Raw genomic sequence first — 25,380 nt, forward strand, 5'->3', positions numbered from 1 at the left:
CAGAATAGCGGCGTTTTCTTTTCATTCCTTTCCGGTCTTCCTGTCAAACGTCGCGAAATTTAGCCTGCCCGATCGCTCCGAATTTTCGCTACTGCAGACGCACCCGAGGCAGCCAAGGATGGCCAAAAAGAAGGGAGAAGACCAGGACTTTGAGGAGGAGCCCAACTTTGACGATCCGGAGGGATTCGTGGACGATGTGTCGGACGAGGGTAAGTGCTTGCCGCAAGTGGGTGCACCCGCCAGCGCACTGTCATCGTCATCATCGTTGATGCTGTGAGGGGGGGGGGGGGGGGGGGCGATTGGTGTGTTGGTGTTGGTGGGCTACGTGTGAAGGCAGCTTCCATCTTCAGCCACCCGGTGAAGAAATTGTCCTACAGCCGAGCACTCGACAACTTCTTTTTTTCCAGAACTGCTGGGAGACTTCCTGCGGCAGAAGCCGTGCGAATCGGACGGCGTAGAGAATGTGATTGTCGTGGACAACATTCCGGTCGTCGGTGCGGCCCGCTTCCCCAAGCTGAAGGGCATCATCGAGAAGATCTTCAAGAATGCCGGCACGATCGTGAACGTCCACTACCCGAAGGACGAGGAGGACAACACCAAGGGGTACGCGTTCGTCGAGTACAAGAATCAGGAGAGCGCGGAGGAGGCGGTCAAGTCGCTGAACAACTACCGGCTGGACAAGCACTACACGCTGCTGGTGAACCGGTTCGCCGACTTCCAAAAGTACTCGGACATCCCGAAGGAATGGTCCCCGCCCCAGCCGCAACCGTACAAGGTGCAGAACGACCTGTACAACTTCCTGCTGGAGGCGGACGCCCAGGACCAGTTCTGCGTGGTGTCGGAAACGGTGCCCGGCTCGGTGCAGGTACAGTTCTGCCAGAACACGCAGCCGGAACCGACGGAGCTGCTCAAGCGCGAGCGGTTCACCGACACGTACGTCAAGTGGTCGCCGAAGGGTACGTACATCGTAACGTTCCACAAGCAGGGTGTCGTCGTGTGGGGCGGCTCGAGCTTCGTCAAGGTAAACAAGTTCGCGCACAGCAACGCACAGTTCGTGGACATTTCGCCCTGTGAGCAGTACCTGGTGACGTACGGCCCGAACGGCCAGAAGATCGTCATCTGGGACATCCGCACCGGGGCGGAGAAGCGCACGTTCGTGTCGGACGGCATGTCGAACGCGTCCATGCTGCGCTGGTCGCACGATGACCGGTACGTGGCCCGGCTGGTCGACAGCCAGATCCAGATCTACGACACGACCACCTTCTTCCTGCTCGACATGAAGTCGATCCGGGTGGAGGGCATCCGCAACTTCAGCTGGTCGCCGACCGACAACATCATCGCCTACTGGGTCGCGGAGGAGGTGGACGTGCCGGCGAAGGTGACGCTGATGGCGATCCCGAAGAAGACGGAGCTGCGCACGAAGAACCTGTTCAACGTGGCCGACTGCAAGATCCACTGGCAGAAGTCGGGCGACTACCTGTGCGTGAAGGTGGACCGGTTCTCCAAGTCGAAGAAGGAGAAGAAGGACAAGAAGGACTCGGACGTGAAGTTCCTCGGTATGTTCTACAACTTCGAGATATTCCACATGCGCGAGAAGGACATACCGGTGGATTCGGTCGAGGTGAAGGAAACGATCCTGGCGTTCGCCTGGGAGCCAGTCGGCTCGAAGTTCTCCATCATCCACGGCGAGCCGTCGTCCGCCAACGTGAGCTTCTACGAGACGAACAAGGGCCAGGAGCCGGTGCTGGTGAAGAAGCTGGAGAAGAAGGTGTGCGGCCACCTGTTCTGGTCGCCCCGGGGACAGTTTATCGTGCTGGCCAACCTGCAGATGGGCACGTTCGAGTTTGTCGACACGAACGATTTCAGCATCATGAAGACGGGCGACCACTACCGTGCCTCGGAGGTGGAGTGGGACCCGACCGGTCGGTACGTCGTGACGGGCACTTCCGGAAAGGTAGGTTTGATTTCCATTTCTTTCAATTGCCAAATGCGGAGGACCCATTAGGGAACTATTTTTGAAAATTATTCCGTCAATAGTTTCCTTAGTTTAGCCTCCAATAGCGTAATTAGTGGAGTAAGTCATTCGTCAATGCGCTTGTTTGGCGCATTATTCACGATACTTGTTCTGCACATGTATTTAATTTCATTTCTTATTCAAAAACTGTTGTGGCAAAGACATAGTTGTCTTAATTATCGCGCACTTCATCCGGAGGGCCCATTAGGCAACTGTTCTTGCAAATAATGCCATCGAACGTTTCCTTAGTTTACCCTCCAAAAGCGAGCTAGTTGAGCAAGTAATTAGTCATTGCGTCTCTATGCGCATGATGTACCATGCTTGGTCTGCACATATATTTAATAAGAATCTATTTTCAATTCGAAAGCTGGTGTGGCAAGGACAAAGTTGAAATCATTGACGTGTACATCTACCGGAGGGCCCATTAGGCAACTGTTCTTGAAGCAATCCTATCGAACGTTTCCTTAGTTTACCCTCCAATATCATATTAGCTGAGCAAACCGGGTTTTTAACCATTCCTTGATGCGTTTTTATTTGCGTATTAGGTACGATGTTTGTTCTGCACATAGGTTAAAGTGTTATTGTCTGCCAGCTTTGGATAATAACTGAGTCATAGAGCGACAAGGGAAATGAAATTCAAATAATTCAATTGATTTTAAAACGGAGGGCCCATTAGGCAACTGTTCTTGCAAATAATCCCATTGAACGTTTCCTTAGTTTACCCTCCAAAAGCGAAGTAATTGAGCAAGTAGTCCTTCTACCAACTGCGTCATGCGTTCGTTTGCGCACTAGGACGATGCTTGTTCTGTACATAATTATAATTATTTTGTGTGAAAGCACCCCACAACATCCGACCTTTACTTACCTTTGTATGATGATTTCACTTTCCCTTCCTCTCCCCAGGCTAAGGAAGACCAGGGCTACTACATGTGGTCATTCCAGGGGCGCATACTGAAGCGCGTCAATCTGAAGAACTTCATGCTGTTCCTGTGGCGGCCGCGCCCACCGACCCTGCTCTCGGACGCCAAGCAGAAGGAGATTCTCAAGAACCTCAAGAAGTACTACTCGCAGTTCGAGAGCAAGGACCGTTTGCGTATGACGCGCGCATCCAAGGAGCTGATCGAGAAGCGTGCCAAGCTGCGGGAGCAGTTCACCGAGTACCGATCGAAGCGCGTCAAGGAGTGGGAGGACCAGAAGAAGCGTCGCATGCAGTTGCGAAACAGTACGTACCGTTTGAGGGCCATTTTCCCTCTTTGCAGAGTAATGTCTAATGGATGGATTTCTCTCTCATTGCTTTCCTCTTTCAGACGTCGACACAGATACGCTGGAGGCTGATCCAGATAATGTAGAGGAGGAAATTGTTGAAATACTTGTACGTGAAGATACCACCGTCATCGAGTAATCCGTAGAAGGCAACCCCAACATCCTCGTCGTTCGGCGTGGTGTGTTTCGGTGGCGTATGTAAGCAAACCGCCGTCAACATTCGACCCTTGCGCTGGTGTGACCGCTGCTTTCGTACCGGGGAGCGCTGTCACACGTTCGGGGATCTTTTACTGCGGTGGGAGGTACGCAACAAGCGACGGAAGAAAGAAAGAGAGTGAAAAGAGGGAGAGGTTGGGGAGGACAGCAAATTCCATACACGCCGCGCACACAGCCTCCGCGCAACATTTGCTTTAACATTTTATAGACCCGACCAACGCAAGATCCTGTTCCTCGGGCAACGCAGCTAGCAAAAGGATACGGTTACAGTGTGTGTGTGTGCGTGCGTGATCATTTGGAGCGAGCTCCTGAATGTGCACACGTGTTGTTTCCCGGCGAGAAAAGGAGGCTTTCGTTCAATGGTGTATGGGAAGATCCGGTTCATAGCAGACAATTGCAGTTGCAAAGTGACATTTTGAGGCAACTTCTGCAATCATCATCGTCATCGGGCAGTAGTCGTACAGCTTGTGTGCCGTTAGAATACCATCAATTCCGGTTCTATTTCGAAGTAGAGTAACTAAACCTATTCCTCAAGTAAGGTAATCGTGTACGTACCGTTCAGTAAAATCGAAAAAAGCGTACTATTAAACAGTATGATCATTAATAAATATAATATGCTATTGTACGATACATCATTGGACGGAACAGAATATTATGCCGTTTGTGAACGATGGGTAAAATTGATCCGAAATTATTTAGAATTTATATTACTGGCATGATTGGGAGACAGAGTTCTATTCGAGAATTTTGTCAGCGATTAATTGCTCCAAAAATAATTACCTTAACGATTTTGGAACATTATTCAAATTTATTTCATATTTGAAAAATCGTGTAAATTTTGGAAATTGATCCAAATATTAACTCATAAATCGTTCATACGCAAGAACCGAAATTAGTAATGTAATTTGTATTTACTTTCAACAATTACAAAATTTCAACAGAAATCATTGCACGAAATGTCACTGCAAATGTCCTACCGTCGTCTCCCGGCGCACGCTGTTGTGCAACGGGGGAACGATCGGTTGCGTTGACGAAAATAACACAACAAACACACGCACACACGCACACACCAGAGCACACATTCTGACGTCGCTTCACCACACACGCTCATGTGCTGCTGCTGCTTCAACTCGTGTGGTGGTGGTGCGTCTTTAGCCCCGTTTTGCACGCTGTTTTCGTTGCGTTTTTCTTCGCCAAAAAAGTGTCGCTGTGGATATTCCGTTCCAAAAGAGTCAATACTCCACATGCTCTAAGCGCATCTAGCGGGCGCGGAACACTGTGTGCGGGACACATGGTGTGCATATTGTTCTTCTTCTCCGCGCTCTCCCCCGCCGGTGCTCGCTTCCCATCGCATTCGTCTATGTTGCCGTGCCACAGGCAAGAACAACGTCGCGATAAAAGCGAAGCTGGACGCAACAGCCAGTAGTGCTGTGTGCGTTTGCAGTGTGCGGCCCTAGCAGCTAAAAGGGAGCAAAGCCATCAGCCCTCAGCACAAACAGTGTCGTGTTGTTATATCCTTTCCGGATTAGGTGCGGGTGCGTGTGTGTGTGCGTTGTGCAAGATTTGTGATGCATCACGGGGCAGCGAAGAGATCTAGTTGGCTGTGTGCTTGTTGTGTGGTGCCGTAAACACCCGTACGCCGCCCGGGGGTGACATCCGGAAAGAAAGTGCTCCGTTTTAGTTACTGTTTGATCTATATTAGAACGCAAACGCTGAAGCTTAAGGCGAAAAAGTGTCGTACAAACGGGTGTGAGTGAGTGTGTGTGTGTGTGTTGGATGAAAATTTGCTGGCCAAATGTTCCCGTAACCTTGGGCGAGTGCAGTGGTGGAAGGAAAGCAAGGCAATTGCATTTCCAACAAGGACGTCAAGTTTGCAAGTGAGTGTCATCACGGTCCGAAGAACGTAATCATCGTCCATGTGAGAAAGAAAGTGTTTCAACTATCAGCGGATATAGCGAGCTCCAGAGCAAACAAAGGGACTGTGGCTGGACCCTTTGGCTGCTTGTGTTTGACAGGGTCACCAGCAGCAGCAGCAGTATTTTTTTCAGATAAGACATACATCCCTCCCCTTCACAACCACACATACACAGCTTGTTGTTTGTTTATACAGAAGATTCCAATTTTGAAGACCCATCCGCATCGGGAAACAGGTGAGTCGGCCAGCAAAACATCTTCCTCACCATGACCATTTTCTTTTCTACCACAGTAGCGCAAATGATGAAGCATTTGTGATCATTTGTTCGCGACAAACACACTCATTTTCCCTTCATCCCCAAACCATCATGTACGTGACGACAAGAACGGGACACAAAACCGCTACGGCGCGTACAGTTTTGACGCAAGAACACAACACACGTACAGACACACACACACCCGTCCATGGGTTGTTTGCGCGAAGGTTACGCACGCCGCAGATAACGGGTCGTTGCGTGGCGACAATGTTGCTGATGACGCGACCAACCGAACCAGCAGCTGATGAGCGAAGGGTCAGATTCCGGTTTTTTTGTGTTCTCTCATCCCTCCCCTGCGCTGCAGATGAAACAAAAGGTTGCCCTCATAGTAGGCGAGCGACACCACACGTTGCACTTGACCTTTCGTTCGCCGTGTGAGAAGGTGGCTCCGATTAAAGATGGTTTAATGATATGGTGGTAGAGAGCATTTCTCTTTTTCATCTAAAACCGATTGAATAAGTTATGAATGAGCAAAGTAGGCCCCAACAAGCTGTCAACCATTTGGCCCGTTGGGTGGACACAGATATTCATGATTTCGGGTCTGCTTCCTTTCCCCGTTTTGCTTCTATTAATAGTGACGATCTTCTCGAGCGTGACTGATTTCATTGATTCTTCGCGGGGGGCACACTTTGGTGTGTCGCGGTACGTGCATAGAGGAGCCAGCGAGGCAGCATGGGCGAATTCATCCTCGATGTCGGATGGTCGGAGAAAATCGGAGAGCGAGGAACGGTTTGGGCAATATTTAATTAGCAATGTTCGGAAATGCCGGCTCGCTGTTTATTAGTTTTTTGAGCGCACAGAGTGACGACATTCTTGCTTTTCTGAGCACTGTTATGGTGATGTGGCGAGGAAAAAGGGGCACTGCAGCATGACATTACAGTCATTAAACGCGATGCTCATTAAAGTGTGTCCTGCAGCCGGCAAACTGGTCCGACCAACACACACACATGTTTGAGGAGTTTGTTTTCGTTCATAAATGATGCGCGGTACATCCTTTGCCTTCCCAACTCTATGTGCAACCCTCTTCCCCCTCGCTGTCCTGTACGCAACAGCATCATCATACGTTAAGCGTGATTTAAACGTTCGCCAGACGCGCGGATGATGTGATTGTTGTTGATTTCCCGTGCCGCTCCGCGCGTGTGCGAGTCCCTGTTTGCTGTGCCGTTGGAATGCGCTGTTGTGGATTAATTTTAGCTTATTGTTTCTCCTTTCGGCACCAATTCGCCACAATTCATCATGTTAAGTGTTTGGGTAAATGAGTTAATTTATAAGGTGTGATGATTGGGCGGGCGTTTTGCTGTTGTTAAGCCAGTTTTAAAGGGAGCTTATACGAAGTATAGATGAGTGTTATTTTAGTGCTAATATGCTTAAAACAGTATCTTAGCTATATATACATACAACGAAGAAGGATGATTAAATGGTTCTAACAATTGGACCAACTACCAACGAAGGAATTAAAAACAAACGTCTCTACTGACATTGACATTGGTTCGATGGCTTCTGTTTGTGTAACGATTACAGCCGGCGTAAAATACAGGTGTGAGAGGCACCGCTTTTTGCTTCTTCGTCGTCATCGTAACGATCGAAGCACGTGCTATTGCCTTGGCTTGCATTGCATTAGGACGCTATGGAAGGCTTACTTTAACCACGTGATCAACAATAATATTGCCTTTTTTTGTTGTTGTTGACGGCAAAGAAACAACCGAACATTATACATGAACGTAACGAAACTCAATGGAAGTAAGCTATTCCTCGTAGTTCTCAACGTCACGCATCAAGGAAGCTAATAAACGAGGGCATTAAAATGGGTTTAATTGCACTTGCTGTTAAATTGTAAATCATACTTTATTTACTGTGCGCAATGAAGAATCATGTTTAAAAAAGCACAACAAATTGGTTAAAAGTACAAAAGCTCCATTTGTTTATGTTTAAATGTTCGATCGGAACAAAAAAATTGCTAAGTTTTCCATCATATTTATACCTATTTTCCTGATCGCTGAAACCCGGTAGCGCCTCTCGTCTTATCAGCAAAGGGTTAACCAAGCTTCGGCGGTAGTATTGGTGTGTTAGCCCAAAATACTCACCACCATCGTAGGAAGTGCCTCTTGCACGGGTCAAACAGCAGCGAACCATTGCAGCACACTACTTTGTCGCTAATCTCACTTCCTCTCCCCCACACTCTGGGTGCCGAATGACGGCGCCATCGTCATCTGCTCCGTGTGACAGGCTCGTGTGTCCAGGCTCCGTACCCGTGCGCTATGATCGCTGCCGCCCGCTTGTCTTGGTGTTGGCGGTGTCTCACAGCGCGTTATTAATCCCCCCTTCCCCCTCTCACCACCAAGTCCGCTATTAAACGTTGCCCACGGGTTGAGTTTGAGAGACACAGCGCGTCGCGGATGCGGCCGTAGCACTGATAAGAAGCTGCATCAGTCTCCGTCCAGTGGTCCGCCGGGTCGGGTTTGTGCAGCATGACTCGATCCTACACGATCAACGGGCAGACAAGCGATCGGTCTTTTTTTTTTGTTTGTTTAGTATTTAGTTGTGCGTGTCTAAGTAAATAGTGTTTTAAAGTGTAAAATCCGAACTTGACAACGTTCCTTGCCGAAAACCCGGTCGAAGGAGCTGTACTACTTGACGACATTTTATTGCTGCTTTGTTACTCTGTGTTTGTGAGGCTGCCAGAACGCCAGCAAGACAAGATGGACCGTCGTCCATTTCTGCGAAACCGAGAGCTGTCGGAGCTGTCCCCACTAACGCAATCAACGCCGGGCCCTAGCCATGCGGCTGTTGCACCGGGCCTGACACGGAACCACTCGTACGGCAGCATCCTGCCATACCTTGGGTTCCTGCGCAACTCGCTGCGGCGGTCCGCTTCCTCCTCCAACCAGGTACACACACGCACACACCGTGCTGCAGGTATTTTCCCGACGGAGGAATGCTCGCTGGCACGCTAATCTCGCCCATCCCATCTTCATCTGTTTACATCTCTCGGCTCGTGCTTGTGCTAACAATCATCTTCCCGGTGCGGCAGCCCCCACACATATGGGACTTGCACACGCGGTTTGTTTGGAATTTCAGTGTGTGTTTGCGTGTTGCCCCCACATGGGTACACAGCACCCGAACGCGACCCGATCGTAGTAGCCGAACGGTGCGGTCTGTGCGGACGGTGTGGCTGTGTGTGCTGCGTGTACGCGGCCACAGCCGACTCGGATGACCTGGCGACTGTTTTACTAGAGACAAATTGTTGTCATTCTGTTTATTCTATGCTACTTTTTAATATGTCGAGTATTTCGGGGTATTTGGGGGTTTTTAATTGCTTTTTTGATTGTTTCATTCTTGCTGAAGCATCATGGCTATGTTCTAATTAAGCGAACAATCACGCCCTAAGTGTAAACAACTCGAATTTTGTTTGTTTACACACGCACACGATAGGTAGGTGTACTGTACCAACTGCTGCTGTGTGTGTGTATGGGTGGTATTGCTAATTTGTGTCAGCGTATGCTTAGCGACCCTGGCTTACTTTGAAATCTGCGTACACCGATCACGACCAAGTAGCCAATAAGCAACGCTCCCTTATCATTCTACTACTAGCGATCCCAATTAAAACGAAGCGTGAAGCGTAAAATTGCTTTTTTATGTCGATTTTTCGAATACTGTGAAAGTTTCTATTCTATCGGCAGCATTTTCCCATGATGTGATGTACCGCCAAAAGCCACGGCACTCAATCATGCGCTTAAGTGTTGCGGTTAAGTATGTCCTTGTGTCCTTTCGGCAAAGCTCCACCGCTTAAGACTCATGACTTTCTCCAGTGCAGATCTCGTGATGTGTGGACACTAGTGATGGGTAAAGTTAGCAAAAATCCGGAGTCGACTCCGATCCGACTCCGATAAATTCGGAATCGACTCCGGAAGGCAGGTCCGCGCTGCAATATCCGGAGTCGTTCGGAATCGTCCGGAGTCGTACGGAGTCGCCCGGAGTCGCCCGGAGTCGGAGTCATCCGGAGTCGTTCGGAGTCGTTCGGAGTCGTCCGGAGTCGTTCGGAGTCGTCCGGAGTCGTCCGGAGTCGCCCGGAGTCGGAGTCGTCCGGAGTCGTTCGGAGTCGTTCGGAGTCGTTCGGAGTCGTTCGGAGTCGTCGGAGTCGCCCGGAGTCGTCCGGAGTCGTCCGGAGTCGCCCGGAGTCGGAGTCGTCCGGAGTCGTTCGGAGTCGTTCGGAGTCATTCGGAGTCGTTCGGAGTCGTTCGGAGTCATTCGGAGTCGTCCGGAGTCGCCCGGAGTCGGAGTCGTTCGGAGTCGTTCGGAGTCGTTCGGAGTCATTCGGAGTCGTTCGGAGTCGTCGACTCCGGACGACTCCGGTCGACTCCGGACGACTCCGAACGACTCCGACTCCGGGCGGATCTAGTGGTTTCATTTTGCCGGAGTCGGAATCGAACTAACAATAGTCGGAGTCGGATCGGAGCCGTGGGTGCGCTCCATACAGCACATCACTAGTGGACACCGCCTCGTGTGGGTGTGTGGTTGGATGGTTGGACTGCCTGCTGTTGCCGATACAGAGTTCAATCGATACCGCCATCGATGTTATCAGTTATCAGTTCACGTGTGAGTGGTGCACGAGGAAGCAGGGATCGGCAACATTTGTTTTATGGTTTAAGCTTTTTGTTATTAATATTTAGCTTGTTAAATCTATTACTTTTCTAGACTTAATTTCCCAAGATCATTTAGACAGATCATTGAAGATGATTTGTCACTGACCTGTCTGTAATCTTCCTCCAATCATGAACCAACGTAACGTTTACGCGTTATCAACCTGTCATCCTCAAACGTTCTCGTGATACTGTCAGCATGTGCGCGTGTGCGAACCACTTAGTCACTACCGCACAATAATAGTAATAAATCTTACATTAAAGCATCATCCATCCACACCCGCCTGGAAGAGCGAAAAGAAGCACCCTTGACCAAGCGCCGAACCTCCGCGGTGTGTGCCCTTAATTGACTTCCGGATGACTTCCCCTTAACACGGGCTGTGATTGTTTTGTGACCGCCGACGTCCCAGTTCGCCTTTCAATCGATTGCGTATGGGAGGAGGACCATTACTCTACCCCCGTTTGGCTATTATCAGTTACTGTGCAAAAGGGCCGCCTATCAATTTGATTTTATTGAACCGAATGAAAACCGTGTACACTTGATGAGGTAATAGCGGGTAGTGGGTAGGTAGGTGATCAACGTGTGTTAAACACTGTTCAGTGGCAAAGAAAGAGCGGGAGAGATACGGAACAGATATGCGGAGACTGAAGATTTCTACTGTTTCCTGGACTATGGGGTAGAGGGAATTGAATCATTCACGTGGTGACAATTTTGCAACATTTACGCATATGGAGATCCCAAAACAATACATTTCTAACTTAATTTTAATCACGTGCTAGTAATCAATCTGGGCCAAAATAATGACTCAATTACACAGTTTGAGGTCCCAAAGTTCACTGACACGATCACGATCACCTGTTGATCGCTGACATAATCACGGCGCTGTCAAGGTCATGTCAAGGTCTGTATTTGAGAGGTCTTGGTTAAACAAAGCTATTACAGAGAGCTGATCTAAAGATTTGCTTCTTAATCAAGAACAGTTTTGCAAAATCTTGGATAACTTTTTAACCATTCATTCACCTTGGCATCTCTTGTATAATCTATAGATGATCCTACATGGTGTGGCATATTAAGTCCAGGAAGTCTCCAAAAGGTCGTCATGATCGCGAAGGTTGTTACGCTATAAAAGGAGAAATGCTATTATACACGAATCCCAAAAGAATTCCTGATCTTATTAGCACCTTTCTAGGGGTTGAATCTTTCGAGTCTTGAATCACCCAGCAAAAGTTTACATCACCTCAAACACTTCAATATAGTAACGCTCTATGGCGGTGACTTTGAAGTTCGTTTGAACAGCCAAAGGTAAGCAAACAGAACCCACTAAGACCAGCTGAAAGCTCCGTAGATGAAGCACCTATCACACTTTCTTCCGACGTGCTTCCTACCCGCCCGAAACAGCCCAAACCAGGCGCGCGCGCTCGGCCTTGTGTGTCTAGCAGCAAACGCACATTTGTCGCATCTTGAAGATAACGGCGCCAGAAATCAGCTGTGTGTTGCTGGGTTGGAGCATCGGGTCGCTATCTCGGGGTTTGCTCTTGCTACGTTGTCGTAGTGTCTGCTGCTCTGCCCCGTATCATCGTCCGCATCCCAATCATCGCCCAATACCCCAAACACCCCCCCCCCCCACCGATGGGGATAGTAATAAAAGAATTTTAATCACGGATACTGGTTGATTCTCGACCGTGGTGCGCGCCCGAGAGCGACAGCTAACTGCTTTGTGCGCGGGTGCGTATATGTAGTAATGTGCGCCACGGGCACCGCCGTTTGCGCGCGCGCTCGGCCGGCGTGTCCCGCGAGCACCCGACCGCGGTTGTGAGAGTGTGTCTCTGTGCCGTGTGTGTGTATATGGCGCTGGTTCGCGATGTGCCATGCTGCTGTTGCTGCTGCTGCTGCCGTCGGGCGCGCTCAGTTGACGAATGTTCACACGACCGGTCGCATCGGGCGCGCTCGCGGAGGAAAGTTTTCCGTCGATTTCGTTCGGAGTACGTCGTCGTCGATCAGTATTTCTGATTAGACCTGCTGGCTGGCCGCGGGTACACAAGATTAATTTGGAGGAATCTAGAGTGATGACAACTATTGATCGTTCTTCGTGCGGCTGGTGTTTGTGTGTGGTTTGAAAAAGGCTCAATTGCTTGTGACGTCACTGGTAATTTCCAAACGGAGAAGCAGTATCGTTTTGTGAGTACGGTAGTGGAGCTTGTGCTTGTGATTGTGATGCACAGCGAGCATTAAACTTTGCTGAGTGTTAATACGAAAGAGCCTTCCGAATTAATCATTAAACGATCATTTGTCGACCAATCGCCGCAAGGTTCTGGGAGGAATATTAATGTCCAGAAAAGTGAGAAGACACTCGCAAGCCTGAGCCTAGACAACACACGCACACAACACAGTCTATTGACATCTTCAATGTCATGGGACGTTCAATGTCCCGCTTCCCTCAGTAAACGGTTTGTGTTTATGAATGTTATATATATTGCCATTGAGTGAAAGAGGTTTGCAGTCAACCGGCCAGCTGAAACGTGGCGTGTAGCTTTGCCTGTTCTTTGCACTTTGCACATGTGTGTCGTTCTAGCGCACAAAAGCGGGGCGCGAGTGGTTTTCGGTGTACCGTGCAGTCGACGAACCCGGTGGCGTAGCGTGGCGTGGCCCCGTGAGGCGACAAAATGTTCAAAAGCAAGCATCGTTCCGCCGGCCACGAGCACCATCATCACCATCAGCAGGTAAATATAGATACCGCCCCCCTTACCCGTCGTACGGTTGCATCGATCGCCGCGGCCAGCAAGGGCAGCGCGGAAGGCAATGGGGTGGATCTGATTCACCCACCCTTCTCTCATCTCATCCCTCTTTGATCGAGGTGGAGAATCTTAAATGACAACCAAAAAAACAAAACAAAACAAACACACAACACAATAAATACTATCCACACAGCGCGCCGGGAAAATGGCGATGGCAAATGGGGGATGTTTGCCATGCTGTTGGGATGGCTTCTTTTTCTTTTTGAAATAAAAAAAAACGATGCTTATCGTTAGACACAGAACCCCGCACTGCTGCTTTGGGAGCAGCACAAACGGCACAGGAAATGTGCAACGTAATGCTTTGGGGGTCCACCATGTATTGGATTCGTGTTCTGGCGAATAGAACACAAAAATGGGACCATGCTCTCACTGGCGAACGGCGATGGCGAATCGGCGAAAACGACGGTCACGGGTGTTTTTCGTTCGCAAAAAGATATCACGACACGGCAGGCCACGGGATCGCTTATCAGTACTCGCCGTCGTTCCCCGGAGTAGCCATAAAGTGGCCCTTGTTCGATAGTGACGGTGCTCCGGGCTCTTATCTGACCGGGGTAACGGGGACAGGGTGCGGACGGGTGACGGAATTCTCCCGTGTTTTGCGCTCATTAGCCAATTAACATGCAACCAGGCCCGAAACACGCGTTTGCTCGTCCGTCATTTATCGCGCGGTTGTTTAATTTGCGAAGATCCCGTGTACGTACACTCGAGAAGAGATCGACTCGTCACGAAAGCGACGGTGTCTGGCATGTGCCACCGAAACGAGACCCAAAACCCTCCCTTTTAGTGGGGTAAAGCATCATCAGTGTGGTTGCACCTTTTTAACTACACGCCTACTCCCCACTGGTCAGTGTCTCTCATCGCGAAGAGGTCAATAATTCATCGCCCAAGTGGCGTTATCGTACAAGCAGGTGTCGGTGGTGTTAATCTATCTGATTTACAGCCCCAGCTGAAGTGTGCTCAAATCATACACGATGTCCCCAATGGTTGGACAATTGGACAATAAATTGTCGTTGTCTCGGTATAGGAGAGCGAGGGACCTCGTGAGAGATTCAATTTATTCTAATCGATGTCCTTTGCGTATTGTGACTGCCATTGACTAAACACTGATCGGGATGGAATGTGCAGCAAGATATTAAATCACCGGCACAACCTTAATGTAATTACTACTTCTCCATTACGCTCGTGGAGCGGAGGCGTGCGTTTCCTTCGCAATTTTACTGTGCTCTGACTGTTGACGCTGACCTGACGGTGACAAACTCCTTCTCTCCGACTCGCACAATACATGATGCATGATCACTGAAGCATTCCTAGTTAATAAGCCTAGAATAACGAATCTCATCATATCATTTCTTAACTAACAAGTTAATAAATTCAAAAACTTAATTCCCGCGGTGATCGACCGTATGTGTTCTTATTGATTAAATCATTTGATCATGGTAGGGTTTCTGTAGCCATCTTAACGGCACATAACCCATAAAATACATTTCAACAATATTATTGGACCGTTCAATGTTGAATTTGTATTTGAATTTTGAAGCTGGGTAAACAAATCGATCATTTTCTTACTTAAATACCAAATTCTTAAGCATCCCACATACCATTTCCAAATCCCAATTAAAACAAAAACCTACAATAATACGCAATCACAAGCGTTCTCATCTCATTAATGTCCACAAAAAACGAGAGCATACGATGTTATCATTTCCTTCTTCGCTCGCCCCGTACAATGCATGATATGTTTCCTAAGTGTACTCTGTCTGCTGTGTCAGATCGGAAATACGAATGTGTAAACCTAAACCCCCCTTGCTGAGTGTGTACGATTTTAGCTCTGCCGACGAGTGTGCCAGCTAGAATGGAGCCTTCAAAATCATTGGTAGCATTATTAGACGTTGCTAACCCGTAGTGATAGGCCGTAGAGCTTCTCCATGCGTGTGGTGATTGTGTGAGCGCTGGTGCCGTGACCAGGATCATGTAGCTCTGTTGGCATCAGCGCTTCAGACATATACACTGCGTTATAGTTAAGTGGTTTAGTGCTCCATGTTAGATGGAGTCTAGTGCTAGAATGTGCTAGAATAGAACAAATAGAGAGTCATTAGTACCTTCTCAGCTTAGATTTGACCTAGACCTCTAGAAGCATTTAGATCCCTAGACATCCCTAGATAGTGTCCATAGTGCTTTGCATTGGTTTACCAGCAAGATTGGATATCGCAAAATTATCTAAAAAAGATCATTTTAATGTAATGTCTCTTACAACAAAAACATCTTCTACTGTTTAATTAAACTTTAGAAGATGCCTGTTGGCGATAGTGTACTCAATCGGAAGACATGTCCGATCCTCCTGACTTAATTGGTGTACCCAAACAAAACAAAACGACAGTAGTCGTTCATAAATTCATCATTCTACGAAAAGGTGATCCTATGCTAGCATTCGCCTCTTGCTCGCCTGTTTTTAGCCCTGGCCAGCCGGCAGTGTAGTGTCAGAGGTCCAAATATACTAATCGGAATGATCGCTTTGTGTGTTCCATTGTTGCCCTCTCCCCAAATTCGTGCGTAACCTATTTCGCTCGTCCGTTAGTTTGTTCTGGATTCTTCAAAAGTTTTATTTTAGTGCTGACTGCATCTGCATTGCCTTTTAGAGAGACTGTGTGTGTGTGTGTGTTTTTGGATGATGTTTCCCTGCGGGTGCTGAATGCTGCTACTCTCAGACGCTAGCATACATAGAAGCCAAGAGTTTGCCAGAATGCTGCAGTGCAATGCATAACTTTTGAATGATAACTTACGATAGTGTCTGAACGATTTTGATTTCTCTGTTCTGTCTGTCTTTGTCTCTTATGCGTCGATTTTGCTGTTTTATTTCCAGACCGTTGTGTTTGTGTTTTCGTTCCGAACACCTTCTCCTCAACCGTGTGTTTCGTTTGTTTGGCTGTGTTAAGAAAAGAAAAAAAAACCGTCCGTTCTCATCTGTTGAGAACGTCTCTGTCCGCAGGAAGATAGAACACCAAACGCAGGATAATAGTACTGGAAATTTGTCATCATCACAGCTGGATCTTTCATCACTCTTGTCTGTCGGTCTGTCTGTCTCTGTGTGTTGTGTACGTCTGTGTTTTCATGCTTATCATGTACGGATGGAGCAAGTTTTCTCATGAGAGGACGCTCCCAGCACAGGAAAGCACTTAAGCTGCAACGCGGTGCGAGAAGCGCATCTCAACTGAATGTACCTAACGCAATCTTTACGACAATCATATCATCTACTACATCGCAACAGTGATAAAAGCAACTACTTGTCCACCGCTTCCCCATCACCGTCTTTCGTATGGATGGGGACAAGAGCTACGATCACGTGAAGGCTCTGGTGAGCAGCATTCACGGATCCTTTACCGATGCATCCCTACTGGATCGCACGAACAACAACAGCCCGTCCGGGTTACTTACCGCTGCGACTACACCGTCCAGAACACCGTCACCTTCACCGTCACCGTCGCCGGATGTCATCCGGACGACCACGGAGGATGACTCGCAGGCTCAAACGGTCAGCACCATGCCCGCCGACGGACAAGAACGGGCGGCGGCTGACGGTGCCGCCGCACCACCCTCCAGACCAGCGGAGAGCGCGACCTCGGCGCCTGGCAACAGCATCATCGGCAGCACACCGACCCGGCTGCTGCAGCATCGGTTGCGCATACCTTCGCTGGTCGTAACAAGCTCGCTTTCGCCTTACCATCCGGGCAATCTGCTTGCCGCGACCGCCGACCCAGACCATACGACGCCCCGGCGGTTCAGTTTTGCGATCATGAGACGCCATTCCAATACGGTACCTACCTACCTACCTACCTACCTATCTAGAGACATCCCCCGTCACATCCAAGCCGCTCCAAACTGCTCTGTCCGCGTGCTCTGTAGTGCCAACTCCTGGCTAGTTCCGCAAACATGCCCGTCAAACACGTCCCCGTTTGTACCTAGTGTTGTGTTACATTTTCTGCCACATTTCCTCCATCCCGCCTCGCGTGTGTTTTTTCGTGCCATGCCTACCATTATAGTGCTCTGTCGCAGCTCGTTTAGTAACCCTTTTTCGCTCTTTCGCTCTTTCTTGTCCTGTTTCCACGACTTACGCTGTCACTTGCTCCTGCTATCTCTCTCTCTCTCTCATCTGTCATGTCCTTTCGGCCACTAACTCTGTGTTCTTCCAAACTATTTTTCCTGTTTCGATCACTTAGTGTGACCTCTTTGTTTACACTTTGTTCGTTCACTTACTTGTGTTTTTTTATTTGTTTTTACGCTTTTGTTTCATTGCCACTAACTATTTCCTTCTTCGGAACGCGTTAACGCGTTTAGCTAAGCGTTTTGATTGCGTTATTACCTTCTTCGATTTTTCCAATTGTTTCAACATGCTGCAACCGATGGCGGCTTCGTGATTGACACTCTGATAATTATAATAGCAAAATGACTTACTTTTACCTTTTCGAATGATGAATTTTTAAATCTTTTATACTGTTTCTTGTACAATGCACCTCACCTGTATCCCCGTGAAGAGTGCAATATTTATGCAATGTGTATATCTTTGTTAGTGTATGTTAATTTGTTGTAGTGTTTAGCGTAATAAGAAGAAACTAATTATATTCGTAGTGTAGTTCATTCGTGTATTTTTTTAAATGTATTTGACTATTTATGTTAGTTTTCTTTTTGTGTTTACGGTTTATAGTGATGTTTAGAAGTTGCATAGTTGCATTTGTGTGTTTATAATCTGTTAAAATATTCATAGCAGTATTTTACTATTACCTACTTCTCAGGCACAACATATCATTTTATAGTTTTGTTGTTCTCTTTTCTTCGAAATTGATTACTAATCCTGCCTTTTGCCGACCGCTCGAACAACAATGAGTCATTCTGAATTCGAACTATTCCGTCGTTTCTAATCCTTTCGCACTGCCCAGCTGTGCGATGGCAAAGTTGCAAACAAAAATCACACATTTAATATTCACTTAGTACCACTGCTGCGTGACCTAACCCGTCATCCCGTTGGGTGAAGCAAATGGTCTGTAACGCTATCAACTGCTACTACCTTATGCAACACCACAGCTCGTGGTGGATGTGTGGAGTTGGCAAGGTTTCAAACGCTTCTCATTTTGTTGGGTCCCAACAATTCATCATCTTCCTGTCGTTTGGACGCCAAGCGGAGAATGAACTGCACTACGAATGGTCGTCCACATGCAAAAGCGGCATCAAAACAATCCCGACCGCTAATTGGTGACAAATTAGAAGAGCGTTTGCTCGATGACATTGTGAGCGAAAGTCACTGATGAAAGAAATGCCAGTAGTGTAGTTGCTAGACTTGGAGGCTCTTTCCGAAACACGTCGTACGTCAGATTTGACGCAAAACGTTGCACATTCTAATCAGTTTGATCGCGTTCGTGTGCTGTTGTCATTGCCTTTTATTCTTCATGAATCTGTGCTAAATTTATTGCGTCAGTTTGTTGACTTTTAAATTGTTGCGCAAAAAGGCAACGGTTTGCTATTCCCATGGGCCTGTTGCTATTGTACACTGGTCAGAGTTCAATGAACGATTCGAAGCAAAATCAGGATATTTAAATGGAAGGCGGAGTAATAGTAGTTGTTGTTTTGTACCACGCGCAATTCAATATGTGGCATGTGTTGTATTTTAATGTATTTAAATACAGCCTATCCTGGGTAACACCGAACGGATGCTGTTTACGATTCAATATCATATTCATGAGCGATAAAACGAGATCATGATGTCAGTAACAACGTCATTAATACGGAATACAAAAGGTTCATGCAGCCTGCATGAGCATGAAGATCGCGGTCGTTTATCAGAAGTTGTAAAAAAGATTATATAGGATAGTAACGCAGACTCCTGCTGCATTGCAAATCAGCAAAGTCAGTAAGGGCAGCGGTTTTACGCATCAGAGATGGAAGGTTCGAATCTCAACCCGGATTTCAACCATATGTTTGTGATATGGTGTGCGTTTCAACAAATCAATGAGTCCTTAGGTAGTATAAACAAAGTTTCTTGGAATCCATAGCAGTCGTGATCCATTCCATGTCTTGGAAATGTCATGGAACTTTTCCTATCAATTAATCCTGATCAATCGAACAGCTTTATACTATACGCCTCCATCACCTATTTTGTATCTTAAGGGCTTCCATGTTAATAATTGAAACATATCCACCGGTAATGAATCACTTATTCCTTTCTACGAAAAATCAAACTGTTTCGTCATGACGCTCCCATCGCGAGTGGCAAAGACTTCTCGGAAAATCTTACCACTCCGAGGCCTCAGCTAACTACAACTGATTGGCAAGGATTGAGGCGTTGGGCGGTACGAGGGGACAGGTTTCTCTTGGGTCGTTCGTCGTCACGGCATCTACTCCTCTCGTGGCTGCTGGGGGCGACAGCAAAACGATCTGTTGTGCTATGTGTGCTCAGCTGAACACGAAACACCGGCCAACAGCCACGCTCAGGTCCGTTCTCTTGGCGTTTTCTGCACGCTCACAATTTCTCCCACACTCTCGGTTGTTCTCGCCGTTCTCGGCATACTCTATCTCTCGCTTCCCGGACCCAACCGGATTGTGATCGTGATAATCGAGCACGCATCAGCTGGAGTACCTGTTTTTGATCACGCTGGGCTAGAGAGCGGGGTGGACCTAGGCGAAGGAAAACAGGGTGACGGCGTGCGCTATAGGACGCAAAGCGCGTGTCCGTGTCGCTGGCGCGCGATCGTGGCGTTTAGTCTGTAAAGCGCGCTCGAACACGCCTGATCGAGGCCTCGGGAGTAGAACACGATCGCAGGCGCGCGCGTGTGTTTTCGGTGTGGACGATCGTCCCCGGTTCGTGTGCACTTGCGTTGGATCTCGCGAACCTTCCGTGTTGTGCCCACAACCAGAATGCGCATTGTCCGCGTCGGTGCAGTTGTCGTTGGCAGTTGGCAGTGGCACGCAGGATCAATGTGGTTGCAAAGGTGTCCTAGTGGCAGTAGAAGAACCGACCGCGCATTGTGCAGTTAAAGTTGTTTAAAGTGGCAGCTGGCAGCTTTCGGGCAGTATAATAGAGAGCGTTCGTTTACCACCGGTGCAGTGTGTTCAACAACAAAAAAAGGCAGAAAATATCGTGGAGTATTATGTACGAAAGATGTTGTGATAAATTGTTTCATCAATTGCTGTTATGTGTGTTTCTGTGCTCTCGTGATTGCAGTTATCCTGTTTTTAAGCATTTGATTGAAGTTTCATGTCTATATTATCGAGTATAATGCGTTCTATGCTAGCGTGCAGATTGGTTTTAAATTCACCTATAGTTACACATTTTACATTCTGTGCTTGCATTTCCATTCACATTCTGAAATTGCGTCGTAGCTTCGTTTCCGGATAAGTAGATCGGCTCAATTAACTGCATCTCGTGATGCTTAGCTTCCGTAGAAGGGAATTTAGTTGAAGAGCTTTAGAAAACGGAAAGTTGGACCACATTGCAGTTTGCAATGTTGAATTGTTTGTAGTTGTATACAGAAAAATAACTTCCTCAGGAAATCCATAGAAAATTGTCTTTGAATTAATAGGGGAACAATTAATGATCGCTAAAAGTGTGTGAATGGATCCAATGAAAGATCCCGCTTTCCTAAATTTGCTGATCGGAGCTCTCAAAACCTGCATGACGAGCTAAAATAATTGCCCAAATTATGGCACCGTTAGCTTAACCCAGAGAATAAACCCACCCTAAGATTTGCAAATTGATGCATTCTTATGAGCATTATAAAACTATCCAAACTGGAAAAAATACCAGTTCCAGAAAATTAGGACAATCTCTATCCTGCTATTGAACTTCAGAAAGAGGTAACTGTAGAGGAAATGAAGCCTTTCTGGTTTAGTTTTTGCTGTAATATTTTTCGTTAACTGGCTGAGTCGTATAAATTTCGCTAAACTCACAATTGATAACGGACTATAAAGCTATAAAATGTTGTATTCTATTAAAAAGAAACCTGGACGTAATTTATAATTTCTGGCGTACGTGACGAAATTTAATTTATGGAAATGGTCCGCTGTGGAACATTTTTTTGCGAGTACAAAAATCCAATTTCGCGCCGCCTGACAGTGTCAAATATTTCTCCACAATTCCTCTTTACGCGCGGCCACAAATAACGCGCCCAATGAAAGGGCTTTACTCCTTTTCCATGCCGTGAGCAATTGTAATCCGAAAGATGTAGCGAAGTAAGAAAACGCATACGCAATAGCAAAGAAACAGGACTTAACTCATGCAATCACGGGCACAGTACACAGAATGAAATAATTTATCTTCCAACATCCAATCAACCGTGTTACTATCCTCTTCCCGGGTTCGAACACTGACCTCCACAGCGGGAGGCATTTCGTTTACTTTTTTGGATTGCGGCGAAAATCCGACAGTAAATCAGGAAAAGAACGGAGATCCCTGGAGTGTCAGCCAGCGCAGCAACTCGCCGTGTCCGACGCCAACGCGCAATCGATCTCCTTGCTGCGTACTGCCGCAAACGAGAAGTAGCAGAAGAGGGTCCTCGTGACGCTTATGCCAAACAGTGCCAAAATCTAGCCGAAAAGTGTAAATGCTTCAATGTGAATTCCTGTGTGTCTGTGTCTATATGTGTCTGTGTGTTTAGCTTACAAATAGTGATAATTTTGTGTGAGTCTGTATGCGTATGTCCCTTTTGCCGTACCACTGCTGCTAGGCATCGAGTGTGTGTTACGCTGCATCTCGGACCCCAACTGCTTTGCGTTTTATTCAGGCAGTGGCGAGATGAAAGTAATCAACTGCGATGAGCTGATCCTGAACGTTCAACGCCTCAAGGCGTACGGTCGGCGCATTACCCGCTCGTCCAAAGTGCATGTATGTAAATAACGTCCGCTTTCCGGTGACTTAACCTTTCAATAGCTCGTGCTTCTTTCAAGATATCAACATCCCCCACTAGTTCGACAAGATTTGATGTGTCTTTTAGACTTGCGTGTCTTAAAAATCATATCAGAGTCGTTATTGTTAAGGTGTTGGAGTCGTGTATAGTAATTTAACCTTTTTGGCTATGTCAATGTCCACCAACAACTGCGCCACAGGGACCAGTATACCGTCAAACGATCATTTAAGACATGCAATTGGTAGAAGATGATTCCCTAGTTGGAATTTCTTGTTGGTCAAACGAATTCTAACAGTTCATTCATTATGATGTCTAGACAACGTGTTGCCTTTGTTCTACAATATATTACGACTACAAGCGTTGTAGGCTGCTGGCGTAAATTTAAAGCTGTGTAGTTGCTGTCGCTTAGATTTTAAATGATTCTTTCCCCAATAACTGCTGAGGTGCTTCCCATGGATAAGAAATTTCTACAATAAAGCAACATGATACAGTCCGTAGCCGTAGTGTCTTGGGTTTAATTACGTTCCATGACGTAGGCAATGCAATATGTCATTCGTTTGCACAGCTGTGCTGCAATATGGACGAAACATTTTAGTTTTATTCCTCCGAGAAAGCTTCATTTTGAGTTTGGCAACGATTCTGTGTAAAAGAACTTGTAACAATATGTTTATGGTTACAAAAAATCCCCCAAGCAGCTTTCCAAATGTTTAACAAAGATATGATAATCCATAATAGAAGGTCCTTTTTGTATGCAAAAATGAGGATCAAGTCATTGTTAGAAGCGTACGTGATGAGGAATGTGATGGAAGTATTCGGTATTGCTACTAACGCTGGCTAGGCGTGGTGACCCCACAATAGGCCAATTTCTGCAACAATCTGTCCGTGGTAAAATAGGTCAGCCGCGTGTGTTTGTTCGTCCAAACCGGAACCGCCAGTTTCGATTCGATTGAATTATTGCCAACCTGAACGCAAGCCGTTCCTACCGACCTTGAGCTGCCTGGTCGCGGGCACACTGTGGCATTCTGCGAGGAACTAACTGCACCAACCCCACCTAACATCCGAATACCCGGTTCCAAAACAATCAGGATCTAGTAAGAGACCCGGTGTCAGCAACAATGCAATGAGCTCCCGTGTAGGCAAATAGCTAGAGGTACAGCTCCCCCTGACCAGTGCGGATGACTAATACGGGGTCCGACGCGCCGCGATCAAGAAGCGGAAGGTTGTAAGGCGAGTGGGCTGCAATGACTACTGCAAAGCAAAACCTGAAGAAATGTGCCAAGTTCTTGCTGGTCAGTCGGTAGCAGCACACCACCCCGCCTTTGTGGTTCTAGTTCGTTGTGATTGAAACACGCACCACCTAGACGGTTTTGTGCCCTGGGGGCACATTGTGGGTGTTATTAATTAAGGGCTCATTTAAAAGTATAATACTTAAAACAATCCGATAAGGAAAGATTTGCACGGCGCAGCAAAGCCCCCCTCCCTCTGAACGTCAGGTTCTGCGGCTGCGTTCTGCCAACCTAATCGAGAACCTACCTTTGGGTGAGAATTGCTGGTAAGCCTTTAGCGCCGCGGTTTTGTTTGTGCTGCTGCTGCTGCTGTATGGTGCACTGCTGCCAGCAGGCTGCGAGAGATACGCGAGATCAAAGTGGTTTGTTTTGCTTTCCCGCTAGGTGATGGTGGGTGCCGAGTTTATTTATGCATCCAGTAGTAGTGTGTCTCCTGGTTAGCAGTTAGTAACTCGATCACCTGCATGGCATGGTTGGTTGGTTGGATTGGGTGGGTCGGTTTTTATTACCTCCTCCCCTACTACTAACTCTACGATACGATGCGGGTCCAAATCAATCAATCCGATCAGTTGTGATCGTGTGTAAGTCGTACTGACAGCAAATTACTAGAGGAAAGTATTGGATGATGCAGTCGTCTGACTGGACTAGTTAGCTTAGTGGGGCGATAAAGAATGTCTCCATTAGACTCCAGTATACAGGTCCTTTTGTCTCCCCGTACTCAATTTACCAGCTCCAAGATTATACGCATAAGCATCTGCAAATAAACGTACAATGCACAGCGGTGTACCTCAGCGATGACAGCGACAACTCACTTCATTACGCGATCCTTGCAAACGCGGGCTCGGACTCGTCCGTTGCAAAACATCTCAAACCGGCTCGAAAACAGAGAATGTTTCATAATGATGCCTTGGATGCACTTGCCGCCCCGTACTCGACGACGGTGCACAGTGGCGATGGTGGTGGTCGTCGATGCGCGCGTCTGCCCGCTAAGCGCACTCCACGACACAAAGCCCGACCCTAATTGGACATCGTCCAAAAGCAGATAGATTGAGAGAAGAAGGGGACAGAGAGACAGAGAGAGATTTCAACCAGGTAATCGTACCTGATGATGGCAAAATTGTTCCTCATTTAGTCAATCTATACGGTGAAATTATGGACCTCTCTGTACAGCGAGGCCCGGCGTGCTACACCGGGCGGGCCACCGTGTGTATTGCTCAATGTGAGCACGGTAATTCTGTCACCAAACCGGAACCACAGACGACCGCTGTTCGGGCGGGGGAGGGTTGACCATCGATCGGGGTGACCATCACCACGCTGTCACCAATTTTTGCAAACCAGCCAGCCAGCCAGCCAGCCAGCACGCGGCAGGTCTGCATGTTTGTTTTATTCGCTCCGCTAATGATCTCATCGCTTGCCCTCCGGGGCCGGGTAGTGTACCTCCGGGTTTGGCGGCCCCCGGGTCACGGGTGGACAAGGGCTTCCGCAGGCTTCTAGTGCGGCGAGAATGCAACTCTTAATACTATGTCGGGCATAGACCACTACCTCCACCAGCGGCCTACCAACGGCAATGCGCTTGCTGCACACCTTCTAAGCCGGTGCACTGCGGGTGCGCCCGCCAAGCACACACTCTTCAGGACACAACCGGTATGGTAATGAAACGGGGTGGACGATAGTTTAACTGCGCAAATGGTATGGTGGTGGTACCCTGTCCACTTGCTCCACCAACCCACCAACCCCTAAAGGTCACTGTGGTGTATCTGTGTGTTCGTGTTTTTTTCATCTCTCTCGTATTCGTACTTCTTTGGCTCAAGTGTGGTCTTAGACATTCTCTAGGTCATCACCATCGGTCGGGCGTACTTGGAGGGCAACTTCGTGTGCACTCTATCCGGGTCGTCTCAACGTCCAACGATGACGACGGATGGATGGGTTTGATTTGCGGAAGATGACAATTATAGGGACATCAATAGGAAACTGCTAATGATGGTCTTTGCGTTGGGATGGCTTTGAATGGATCCTAAGGGGATGACTGGAAACCTGGTGACG

General features: G+C 47.7%; 2 protein-coding genes across 13 annotated transcripts in view; both read left to right on the forward strand.

Moving 5' to 3' along the window:
• The first annotated feature begins 9 nt into the window (after window positions 1-9).
• Window positions 10-4,143, forward strand: LOC120960189 (eukaryotic translation initiation factor 3 subunit B). The gene is made up of 4 exons (XM_040384214.2): window positions 10-209; window positions 408-1,954; window positions 2,918-3,236; window positions 3,322-4,143. Exons 1-4 carry the CDS (start codon window positions 119-121, stop codon window positions 3,414-3,416), a joined length of 2,052 nt encoding a protein of 683 aa, XP_040240148.2. The 5' UTR covers window positions 10-118; the 3' UTR covers window positions 3,417-4,143.
• A 412-nt stretch (window positions 4,144-4,555) lies between these two features.
• The window catches only part of LOC120958765 (kinase D-interacting substrate of 220 kDa), a 31,074-nt gene continuing 10,249 nt past the window's right edge, over window positions 4,556-25,380 (forward strand). For 3 of the 12 annotated variants that reach the window (XR_007452722.1, XR_007452723.1, XM_049610129.1), the window contains exons 1-2: window positions 4,557-5,643; window positions 16,021-16,971. Coding sequence is in view for 8 of the 12 variants with exons in the window: in XM_049610129.1 (XP_049466086.1) it covers window positions 16,474-16,971 (498 nt within the window). In the remaining 4 variants the exon portion in view is untranslated. Of the gene's footprint in view, window positions 5,644-8,138; window positions 8,613-12,171; window positions 13,086-16,020; window positions 16,972-19,850; window positions 20,299-21,524; window positions 21,745-21,776; window positions 22,030-25,380 lie in introns of those variants that run through there. The other 9 variants (XM_049610126.1, XM_049610128.1, XM_040381764.2 and 6 more) reach the window with 8 other exon arrangements.

The sequence above is a fragment of the Anopheles coluzzii genome, chromosome 3 (genome assembly GCF_943734685.1).
Source record: "Anopheles coluzzii chromosome 3, AcolN3, whole genome shotgun sequence".
NCBI classification, from domain to species: Eukaryota; Metazoa; Arthropoda; class Insecta; order Diptera; family Culicidae; genus Anopheles; species Anopheles coluzzii.